The sequence below is a fragment of the Physeter macrocephalus genome, chromosome 14, assembly GCF_002837175.3.
Source record: "Physeter macrocephalus isolate SW-GA chromosome 14, ASM283717v5, whole genome shotgun sequence".
Classification (NCBI taxonomy): domain Eukaryota; kingdom Metazoa; phylum Chordata; class Mammalia; order Artiodactyla; family Physeteridae; genus Physeter; species Physeter macrocephalus.
The window spans coordinates 80,619,339-80,630,274 of NC_041227.1; the positions used below are offsets into that span (position 1 = coordinate 80,619,339).

At 69.8% G+C, this 10,936-nt stretch overlaps 1 protein-coding gene across 4 annotated transcripts in view; it reads left to right on the forward strand.

Annotated features, from left to right (window-relative positions):
• MICALL2 (MICAL like 2) overlaps nt 1-10,698 on the forward strand; it is a 20,836-nt gene extending 10,138 nt beyond the window's left edge. Inside the window, exons 3-18 of one of the 4 annotated variants that reach the window (XM_028499852.2) lie at nt 542-683; nt 1,444-1,601; nt 2,275-2,387; nt 2,607-3,365; nt 3,867-4,112; nt 4,922-5,145; nt 5,990-6,083; nt 6,893-7,047; nt 7,475-7,633; nt 8,180-8,244; nt 8,332-8,455; nt 8,555-8,645; nt 8,755-8,828; nt 9,375-9,489; nt 9,886-9,932; nt 10,285-10,698. In XM_028499852.2, coding sequence (XP_028355653.1) covers nt 542-683; nt 1,444-1,601; nt 2,275-2,387; nt 2,607-3,365; nt 3,867-4,112; nt 4,922-5,145; nt 5,990-6,083; nt 6,893-7,047; nt 7,475-7,633; nt 8,180-8,244; nt 8,332-8,455; nt 8,555-8,645; nt 8,755-8,828; nt 9,375-9,489; nt 9,886-9,932; nt 10,285-10,379 — 2,661 coding nt within the window. In that variant the 3' untranslated portion in view covers nt 10,380-10,698. Of the gene's footprint in view, nt 1-541; nt 684-1,443; nt 1,602-2,274; nt 2,388-2,606; nt 3,366-3,866; nt 4,113-4,921; nt 5,146-5,986; nt 6,084-6,892; nt 7,048-7,474; nt 7,634-8,179; nt 8,245-8,331; nt 8,456-8,554; nt 8,646-8,754; nt 8,829-9,374; nt 9,490-9,885; nt 10,245-10,284 lie in introns of those variants that run through there. The other 3 variants (XM_028499858.2, XM_028499856.2, XM_055090768.1) reach the window with 3 other exon arrangements.
• Nucleotides 10,699-10,936: the final 238 nt, after the last annotated feature.

The window sequence follows — 10,936 nt, forward strand, 5'->3', positions numbered from 1 at the left end:
CCCCGCCCCGGGCACGGAGCCCACCCCCCCCCCACCGACCAGTGAGTGTCCCTTGCCCGGCTTTGTCTCCTAGCACACAGATGTCCCCCCCTGGCCTGGGGAAGGCTCCTCCCATGGAGAAAGCTGCCCCCTGACCAGTAAGGGCGGTGTCGGCCAGGGGTGTACAGATTTAGGGGTGTGGGGGCCGTTGAGGGGGTCTCCACGGTGACCTGGGGCCGAAGTCCCAGAGCAAATAGCCCGAGCTGGGCAGGGCCCCCTCAGGACCGGGCCGTGGCCTCAGCCGGGATGGGTCCCAGAGCTCCTTCAATCCTGTGACTGGGCTGTGCTCTCCGTGGTACAGGCGGGTAAACCGAGGCCAGGGAGGCCATGCGGGCTGAGCAGAACTTGAACCTTGAACCCAGACCTTTCTGGGCTCCAAGCGGCTGTTGCCTCGGGCCCCTCCCACCTTCCCTCGGTGGGGGGGTGGGGGGTGGAGCTGGTTGCCTGGCCGCCGAGGCGGGGAGGGGCCTCCCAGCCCAGCCCACTGACCACGCCCCCCCAGGCCTTCCGTGTGGCTGAGGAGCAGCTGGGCATCCCGGCCTTGCTGGACGCCGAGGACATGGTGGCCCTGAAGGTGCCCGACCGGCTGAGCATCCTGACCTACGTGTCCCAGTACTACAACTACTTCCACGGGCGCTCCCCCAGTGAGTGCCCGCGTGGCCCTCCCTCTCGGGTCCGCGCCCGGCCCCCCAGCCCGCACCCAGCACTGCCGTGGGTGCCGCCACCTCCTCCGCGTCCTGCTGCAAGTGACAGGCGGGGTCCAGGCCCCCGGCCCCCCATTGCCCCTGCTGGAGCAGGCTCAGCCGTCCCCCTCCCTGTGCACTGGGCGGACGCGCCCAGCTCCCCGCCCTTCCCTCTCTGTGCGCAGCTCTTGCCTCGGGCGGCCTGGCTGACCCCGTGTGGGCTCCCGGGCCCTGCTGCAGAGGCCCCACGTGGTGCTGGTGGTCAGCTGGCCCTGGCAGGGTGTGGCTGAGAGCAGGCCGGGCAGGGGTTCAGCATTCCAGCCACTCTGTGCACCAGCAGCTCAGCGCCAGCCCCCCGCCCCGGCCCGACACGCCTCACCCGGGCTTAGAAATCCCCGGAGTCGCCCTGGGCGCACGGCCAGCCTGCCGTAGAGCCCTACTTGGTGGAGAGACAGAAAGTCCCTTTTCCCTGACCTCAGATCGGGGCTCTCGGAGGGGAGGGGGGGAGCGTGGGGGAGGCCAGGCCCCTGCTGGGAATGGATGCTCGCTGGGGCTACCCCTCCCCGGCCCCCAGAGAGCAGGGGCGCCCACCCCCACCCACCGCTCCAGGTCCCGGGCTGGGCACTGGTACCTCCAGGGAACCCGGACCAGGGGTGGCCCCAGAGTCTTTCAGAGTCAGCATGCGGGGCCGGGGCCCCTGACCCTGTATGTCTCGTGCCAGTTGGGGGCATGGCCGGTGTGAAGAGGCCCCTGTCGGACGCCAGTGAGGAACCGTCTGGAAAGAAGGCCCCGTCCCAACCTGCCAGACCCTCGCCCACCCCAGCCCGGGGGCAGCCGCTGTCTCCGGTCAGCACAAACCCCACCGTCCAGCAGAAGGCTGTAAGCGCCCTGGCCCTCCCTCCCTCTGGTTCTTGGGTTTTCCACCAGCTTCCACTGAGCGGGGCTCTTGGGCCTGAGTGTGTCCCTAACCCACAGTGCCCAGGGTGGGGTGGGGTCCCCTGGGGTCCCAGACACGGCCTCAGCTTCCCCCTGGACTGGCTTCCCGAGTGGTTGTCGGGATATGATCCCCGTTGTACAGACAGGTAAACCGAGGCCAGGGAGGCCCCGAAGGCCAAGTAGGGCCCCGAGCGGGTGTCTTGCCTAGGCCACCACCGCACCCCGCAGGGTCAGGAGAGCGTGTGGGCATATGTCCTCCACTCCCAGGCCAGCCCTGCAAAGTGAGGTACGGTTGCCCCACTTTTCAGAGGTGGAGACAGGACAGGGTGATGACTTGGGGCGGGGCACTGGGGATTGGGTAGGATTTCTGCACCTTGGGGTGGGAATAGGAGGTGCCAGAATCTGTCTCCTGGCCCCTGGAGACCCCCAAACTCAGCCCCCAGCCCGCTGCCCTGGGGCCAGGCTGGAGACCCTGAACGCAGAGTCCGGCGGCCTGGGTACGAGCCTCCTCCGGGACCTCCACTCTCCGGTCTGTACGGTGGGGTCTTCTGGCCCCTGACGGGGTGGCTGTGAGGAGGGAAGGTGGGGCAGGCCCGTCAATGGCTCCCCCCACCAGGGCCAGGCTGCGGTCGGCTCTGGCAGCAGCACCTGTGGCGTCTGCGGGCAGCACGTGCACCTCGTGCAGCGGCACTTGGCAGATGGGAGGCTGTACCACCGGAGCTGCTTCAGGTGGGCCCGTGTGCGTGTGCGCGCGAGTGTGCGCCCGTGTGCGTGCTGACGGGATGAGCAGCCCTGATGAGGGCCCTGGGGGAGCCGGGGAGAAGGGGTGTTTGTGGAGTGAGCCGCCACCTGCACGAGGGCACCCGCGGTCCACGTGGGCCTGCTCTGGGGAGGCGCGAGCGAACACGCCTGTGGCTGGAGCCCCCTCGGTTTCCGCGCCCACCCCAGGTGTAAGCAGCGCTCCGACACGCTGCACTCGGGGGCCTACACGGCCACAGCAGAGCCCGGCGTCTTCGTCTGCTCCGGCCACCACCCTGGAACCGCCTCTGCTGGCCCCACGTTGCCGGGCTTGACCCCCAGGTGGCCTGGAGCCCTGTCCGTGGACTCCCCGAAGAAGGCCCAGGAGGCGAGTGGGCAGAGAGACGCAGGGCCAAAGGCCAGGCCACCCGCGTGGGAGCCCGCGGTGGGCAGCCCGACTGCCAAAGGTTCCCCTCCGGCCGCAGCTGACCCTCCGGCCACCACCTGCCCCCACGTCCACGCGGGGAGCCCAGCCGGGGCCAGGCTCTCGGTGGGCCCCGTGGGTGGCAAGGCCAGCACCCACGTGACCAACAGCTCTCCGACGGGGTGGTCGTCGCCGGCAGGCAGCCCTCGTTCCGCCGTGACCCTGAGTGCCCGGGACTCTCGCCCGGCCACACCACAAGGCCGGGTAACCCCCCGAGGGGCGGCCCCTCAGACCAAGCTCAGCTCAAGGCCAGCGTCTCCGGTCCCAGCGAGCGCCCCGGCCTGGACCCCATCGTCCTGCAGGACGCAGCAGGCCCGGGAGAGGTTCTTCCAGACGCCTGGAGCCGCCCCCCGCCCTGGCCCGGCTGGCGGGGCCCCAGCTGCCGCAGACGCTCCTTCCAGGGCGGGCAGCAGGGAGCAGGCGCTGAGCTTCCTCCGGAAGGCCCTCCCCGAGCTGGGGGCGGCTGGCGCTCAGGCGCCCGGCAGGTGGGTGCAGGAGGAGGGGCAGGGGGTGCGACCCCAGGAGGCCAGAGGGGCTGGGGCGGCCGGGGAGGGCTTCTGGGCTCTGGCCCTGCGGGGCTGTGTGACGGCGGGGCTGCATGTCCCCTGCCGCAGTTTCCTCGTCTGGGAAATGTGGCGACGTAGACAAAGGAGCAGAGTGCCAGGTGGCCCGCAGGACGGGGACGCGGCTGTACACTGTAGGGCCGGTGTGACGTGCTTGGGGGCACGGGTGCAGTGACGCTGCCGCCCGGGGCCTGGCCACACCCAGTCCTACGTGAGGACACATTTCACAGATGAGGAAACTGAGGCCGGGGGTGGTCCGAGCCCCCCAAGTGGGGCTGCCCAGGGCCTCGTGCCTTCTGCACAATGGACACGGAGCAGCCGGGGTGACGGGGTGAAGGAGGGTCGCCGTTGCTGCTGTCCTGGGGCTGCTGGACACAGCACCGAGCCTGGGTGGCTGGAACAGCGGACGTTATTCCTTCACAGAGGCCCAAAGTCGGAACTCCAGGTTTGGGCAGGGCCGCTCCGTCCGCAGGCTCGCGGGGGCTCCCCTTCTGCCTCTTCCAGCTCCTGGGGGCGCCCGCGGCCCTCGACTCTGTCTCCTCTGTCTTCACGGCCTCCTCTCTGTGCGTCTGTCCTCTCCTTTTCGCGCTTGTTTTCGGTGTCGGGGCCCCCCCAGTCCAGGATGACCTCGTCCCAACTTGATTTTACCGGCCAGGAGCCTGCTTCCACGTCAGGTCACACCCTGAGCTCCCGGGGGCTGGGAATCTGGGGGGACACCATTGGCCCCACTACAGTCGCCCAGCAGGTTTCCGCACCAGGCTGGCGACAGGGCTGCGCCCACTGCCTCGTGCTGTCTCTGCTGTGGGGGGCCTTCCCGGCTTGGAGCTGCTGACCCCCGCTGGGCCAGCTGGTGGTGCCAGGGGCTCCAGGGAGGGCGCAGGGCGGGGGAGAGCGGGCCGCCTGCCACCCCAGCGCCGAGCGGTGTCCGAGGCTGTCGGGGGTGAGGGTGGGTGAGGGCTCTCCCGGGAGTGCGCCCTGGGGGCACATCTGGCCCAGCTCCTCCTGGGAGCCCAGCCTGGGGTGGGGGAGGAGCTGGGGCAGAGAACTTGGTCGCATGAGGGGCCCGGGGCACGCGGAGGAGCGGCCCCGGCTTGCGGAGGTGCCCGGGGGCCCTGCCGACAGCCTGCCTTCCTGCACGTGTGCGCGTGGGGGGGCGCAGGGTGGCCGTGTGCGGGCCTCCTGGATGTGGCTCAGGGTGGAGCTCGGCCTCCACGCGGAAGGCCCAGCTGCTCCCGGGCAGGCGGGTGGGCGGAGGGGGGAGGCACGGGGGGCAGACCCCACGGCAGCACCCTACGCGGTGGGTCTGGGGGTGTGTTCATGTCAGCTGATACCGGGGTTGAACAGGAGGGGGGCATCTGCCTACGGCCCGCCTCATCCCTCGGGAGCAGCTGCCAGGGGAGGCCGGGGGGCTTCTGCCTGGGGGTCGTGGGGGGGCTTCCGGACGCAGCCAGGCCCGACCCCCGCGCCCTCCCCCACAGGCCCTCCCCCGCCACCGGCCCTGCTCCTGGTTCCCACGCCGGATCCGAAGGGCCAGCAGCAAGTCCGTCAGCCAAGCGGTTCCCGTCGGCGTCTCTGCAGGCCCTCAGCCCCGCTGCGAGGACCGCGCCGCCCCGGGCGGGCAGGAGAGGCTCGGCTGCACCCTCAGGGGCCGTTGGGGCGGGCGCCGGCTCCAGGCCGGAGCCGCAGGCCCCGCGGGCCGAGGGTAAGGGCCCCCACGTCACGGGCGGAGCTGGGGTCACCGCGCCCAGGCTGTCGCCGTGCGTCGCGGCCGCTCTGCTCCCTGGCCTGCGGTTCTGCCGCGGTTTGCTGTTGCACAGTCTGGCTCCTGGGGTCCCGCCTGGGGATCCGCCACCCTGTGTCACCATCGCCCGCCTGACGGACGCCCCGGGGCCCAGTCCCCGCAGCGCCGCTCTTCCCTGGTGACAGCGCCCGGCGGGCAGCCCGTGCTGCCCTCCCGCTTTGCCGCACTCTGGGGGGTCTCCGCTCTCCTGCGGGGTTTGCCGCCGCCGTCCGTGTGCATCTGTCATCACTGCCCTGTCCTGGCGACGGTGGCCCTGTGCTCTGAAGGCCCTGAAGCCCCCCTGACTGCCCTGGCCTTGGGCTCTGGGCTGTTTTGGACATTCTGCGGAACTGCAGAGTTGGTCCTTTCTGGGTGCTGGGGCTGTCCCTTGGGGCACCGGTGGTATCACCGAGCTGGCAGCACGCACCACGCAAAGCGTCCTTCCCACTCTTTCCCGTGGCTGAGCCTCCAGCCTGAAGGCCACTCTCCCCTGAGCCTGCAGATCGTCACTGCCCCCCCCACATACAGTCTGCATCCCTGGGGCTCGCCCGCCATACCCTTGCCTGTTGGGGCCCAGAGAGGGGCAGTGAATTGAACCCCCCAGGCGCGCACAGCACAGGCTGGAGGCCCGTCCCCAGCTCAGCCAGGGCTCCTTCCCGGGAGCCAGGCTGGCCGCAGGGCTACCTGAGGGTGGGATGGCAGCAGGAAGAAGGGGTGGGGGGGGTGCAGCCTTTCCCAGCAGACCACCCCTCCTCACTCCCAGCAGCCTCGAGTGCCAGCCCCCAGGAGGGCCAGGAGGACGGGCCGGCGGGATGGAGGGCCCGCCTGAAGCCCGTGGAGAAGAAAAGCCCCGCTGAGAGGTGAGGGGTGGGTGGTCTGCTGGGCGCTGGACCTACGCCCGTGCCGTGGGTTTGTGCACACAGGAGCCTGTGTCCGGGGCAAGCACAGGGCCTGGCGCACAGTAGGCGCTTCACACGTGCTTGTAGGTGAATGACAGCACACACCCCCCCCCTCCCACCAACGGACATCCACAGCAGGGCTGTGTGCACGTCTCACCGTGCGTGTCAGCTGTAGAAGCAGAAACCAGTTCCTGCCGGCCTGAGTGACACAGGCCAAGTGCCCTCGTGTAACTGGACTTGGAAGGTCAGGGAGGGTCCCTCGGGACCCTCGGTATCCTCGCTCTGAGCCAGCCTGGAGGCCCTGGGGAATGCAAGCCCGCTCGCTGGTGTGCGCCCGCCAGGCCCGGCCCTGGTGCTGGGCTGTGGGGAGGGGGCGGCCCCCCCGAAAGCTCAGTTAGGATGGAGAGGGAGAGAAGGCCGCTGCAGCCTTCGTGGATGAGGTCACAGCCGCGGGGGTCACACAGGCGGCAGCCCACGTTAGCCCGGGTCCGCTGTGGGTGGCGGCTGCCCTGTGTGCCCCGCGGGGGTCCGTCACGCGTGCTCGGGGTCCCAGGCAGGGGTGGGGCCGGTGCCCGTCGGCTGTGGGTACCTGAACACACGCTCACACCTGAGATGCAGGTACACCTGTGCTCCAGGAGGTGGGGGTCAGGGACGTGAGCCCGAGGGGCACCACGAGGCCCCTCCTTCGGGCCGGCATGCTTCCCCCAGGCTTGTCTGCACGGGGTGCTGGGAGCCCGTCCCCCTCCCCTGACCTCTCGCCTTCCATTCAGGGCTCTGGAGCCGAAGGAGCCTCAGGTCCTGGGAGAGCCGAGGGCGGGTGATGCACCCTGGAAGGTGTCTGGGCGCTCCGAGGGGGGTGTCTGCATCACCCTGACCCCTGTGCGAGTGGACAGGACACCAGGCCCGGCTGGGGCCAGCCTCCTAGGTAATGCCAGACGGAAGCCCCCCCGGCCGTCCGCAGCCAGGCAACCCGGGTCTAGGTGGTCCTCTCCTTGGGGGCGGCGGCCCTGCTTGGCCAGGGGGGCTGGTGGTCCTGGCGGGTGGGTGTGTACGTGTAATGCGCGCGTGCCTGCCTGTGCACGTGCGTGACTGGGCGTGTCTGTTCTTAGCACTCAGCCGTCCCCGCACAGGTCACCAGCCTCCTGGGCTCGTTTCCCCGTGTGCTGTCGAGGGCCAGGATTCTGCCCCTTCCCCCTCCCATGGACGTGACCCCTCCCGTCGGGCAGGACCTGGCCGTGAGGGCTGACTGCCGTGTCGGTGCCCCTCGGGGGGGCCCAGCTCAGGGAAGCAGTGGGGGGAGGGCGCCGGGGCTGCTGACCTCACATGTGACTCTGTCCCCCGCCCGTGGGCAGCTGCATCTCCCTCCCCGTCCCAGTCCCGCCACAGGAAGCTGGTGGTCCCTGCCAGCCTGGACGTTTCTGGCAACTGGCTTCAGCTGGAGCCCTCGGGGAAGGAAGCCCCTGCCTGGAGCCGGAGGAAGGAGGAGAAAGCCCCTCCCCAGGGCGAACCAGGTCAGCCCAGGGACGCCGCCCGGTTCCTGCTTGGGGTGCAGATGAAGGGGGCTCCTCTAGGAGGATGTGCCCGGCGGGGGTTTGGAGGATGTATAGGAGCCCACGGAGCCTAGCATGGAGGGAAGACGAGCCTGGGGCCGAGGAGCCTCGCGCACCTGGAGGAGGCTGGGCCCCAGGCCCTTTCAGCGTAGGGACGAGAGGACTGAGCAGAGGCCTCACCTGCCTCCTGGTGCCTGAGTCCGCAGACGCTCGGTGACGATGGAGCGTTTGCTCCTGGCGGCTGCTGGCAAGGGTGGCCGGGGTGCTGGCAGGGTGTCCGATGCTGCTGGCCTGGAGGAGGGACGGGGCCTGGGTCGGTCTGTGAGCTCTCGCCCTTTGGACACCAGCCGGGGCTGCCCAGGGGCCTGCTGGGTGCGGCAGGGAAGCCGGGGTGCAGGGGGTGTCCCGGGAGGATGGGGCTGGGTGGGGGGTCAGGCCCCCTTCCAGACCTCTCCTGGGTCACGCTGGGCCCGGTGCCTGAAGAGGCCTGTCCTGCCCCTTCTCCAGGGAGGCCCTCGGGCCCGGCCGGCATCCCTGTTCCGCCTGGCGAGGCAGTGCGCTCCCCGGGCAGGGTGAGTAGGCTGGGGTGCGGGTGGGTGAGGGGCTCAGCCCCGGGGGGCCCCTCGCCCCCACCCCCCTCACCATGCCCTCATCCCCAGCTGCACCCTGACCACGTGCCCCAGGAGGAGATCCAGCAGCAGGTGCAGGACATCGAGAGGCAGCTGGACGCCCTGGAGCTCCGGGGTGTGGAGCTGGAGAAGCGCCTGCGTGCGGCCGAGGAGGGTGAGCCCCGGGCCGACCCCCTCCCCCAACCCCTCTGCCAGCTCCACCCTGGGCCCCGGCCCCGCCCCCGCCCCGTGCCCAGCCAGCCCCTCTCCGCAGACGCCTCGGAGGACGCCCTCATGGTGGACTGGTTCCGGCTCATCCACGAGAAGCAGCTGCTGCTGAGGCTGGAGTCCGAGCTGATGTACAAGTGAGTGGTCCCCCCGAGGCCTCCCGGAAAGCGCTCATCTCCGCACGGGCCTGTCCGCTGCGGGGAGGCCGGCGGCCGGGCCGGGCTCACATCCGTGTCACCTCGGCAGGGCCAGGGACCAGCGCCTGGAGGAACAGCAGCTGGACATCGAGGGGGAGCTGCGCCGGCTGATGGCCAAGCCGGGTGCGTCCCCCGCACCCGGCGTGGAGCCCGGGCCTGTGGAGGTGGGAGGGGCTGGGAGGGGGCTCAGTCCCAGGAGGTGGGTACCGGTGCGGGCTTTCCAAGGCCCTCTCACGGCTGGCTGCCAGGAGGAGGCGATCATGGCACACTCTCTCTCTCGAGCCGCAGTGGAGTTTCAGCTCCTCCACTTCCTGGCTGTGTGTCCTTGGCTGAGTCACTCAACCTCTCCGTGCTTGGGTTTCATCCCTGCAAAGTGGGGGCAGTTCTGGCGCCGCCTCCTTCAGCTGTTGTGAGGACTGAGTTAATGTGTGCAGGGGCCGGGTAGTGCGTGCCCACAGTCTCTGATACGCCTGTTCGTTTACTCACTCATTCACTCACTTAGTCATACGTTCACTTATTCATTCAACCGGCGTTGCCAAGAGCCCACCACAGGCCCCAAGACCCCACCCCCTCCTCCAGTGGAGGAGCCTGAGCCTTGGGGAGTGGGTCAGTGTGTCCCTGAGCAGGGGGGGCCAGCAGGGCTCCGGCTGATGCCAGCTGTCCCTGCAGAGGGTCTGAAGTCCCCCCAGGACCGGCAGCGAGAGCAGGACCTGCTGAACCAGTATGTGAACACCGTCAACGACCGCAGTGACATCATCGACTTCCTGGATGAGGACCGGCTCAGGTGAGGGGGGAGCCCAGGGGAGGGCGGAGCCCAGGGGAGGGGGCCCGGTTCTCACCTCACGCTCAGAACCTTCCCCTCCCGATCATCGATCATCGGGAGGAGGAGACCCACCAGGTACATCTCGCAGGTGGGGCCAGAGGCCGAGGGCAGGCCCTGCCAGGCAGCCTGTCTTCGAGTTTCTCCCCTGATGAGGCCTCTTGTGCACCCAGGCCCCTCCTGTCCCCAGGTCACTGCTGAGGGGCTGGACCCCGAGGGGGCAGGCCCTGCCCTGGGAGGGGCAGGCCCTGCCCTGGGAGGGGCAGGGTGGTGCCAGGGTGTGGCTTATGGGCAGGTGCCCCGGCGGTGGCCCATGCAGTCCCACCGCGGGCGTGGTCCTCACAGCCCGTTCTGTTTCAGGGAGCAGGAGGAGGACGAGATGCTGCAGAACATGATCCGGAAGCTGGGTGACTGCGTGGCGCGGGAGGTCGGGGCTGCGCTGGGCCCAGGGGGAGTTGGGCCTCCCGTAGGAGTGGGTGCTGGGACCCACGTGGCAGGCTCACCTTAAGGGAGTGAGTTCCCCATCGCTTGAGGGATCCAAGAAGCACGGATGGCCCTGTGGTCAGGGTGAGGGGACTGCTTTGCCCTCCAGCCGTGCCCAGCCCAGTGACACTCTAAGGGCAGGTGCACGGTGGTCCCCCCCGGGGAGGGCAGAGGGTTGGGCTCTGCTGGGGCCCGGGAGGCTCTGCGGGTGGCAGGGAAGGCCGCAGGGCACTGGCCGTCAGGTGGGCGAGTGACCCCTCTGTGTCTGCCCCACAGACCTGCAGAGGGGTGGTGGGGACCAGAGGAAGAAGCCCAGGTTCCGCTTGTCCAGCCTCTGGCCCGTGAAGACTAAAAGCAGGAACCCCGAGTAGCCGCCTGGCGGGGCCCCAGGACCCCCGCGGGGTGCGGCAGGGCTGTGGGCGGCGGGGCCTGCAGCGCCCTCTCTGGGGGGGCTGGGCAGCCTCAATAAACAAACTGACCATGCGGCCCGGCTTCCCTCTCCCATCTGGTCACGCGCTCCTGGGCAGCCCGGGGGGCTTGGCCACGTTCCGTTTCTGCTCCGGCGCGGATGTGCCCGTGGCCTTGAGAAGACGCTGACCCTCTGGGCTGGGCTCGGGCCCTCTGAGGCGGGCATTTTAGCCACTTCCTGACCTGGCTGCATGGACAGGCTGGGCATGAGCCTTACAGGAACTGGGACAGGGCGCGTCTGTGGGAGCTGCACTCGGTGCTGGCCTTACCCCCATGTGGGGACCGCAGTCAAGATCGGTGACTTTGACCTTTAGGACGGAGGCCGGCTGGGCCCTGGGACCGAGTTCCTGGCGTCCAGCAAGGGAATGGGGCCCACCGCCCTTCCCGACTTCTGGTGGGGGGCCACGGCCGTTCAGGGAAGGACTGAGGGAGCAGAGCCGCCTTGCGGCCCAGCCCTGAG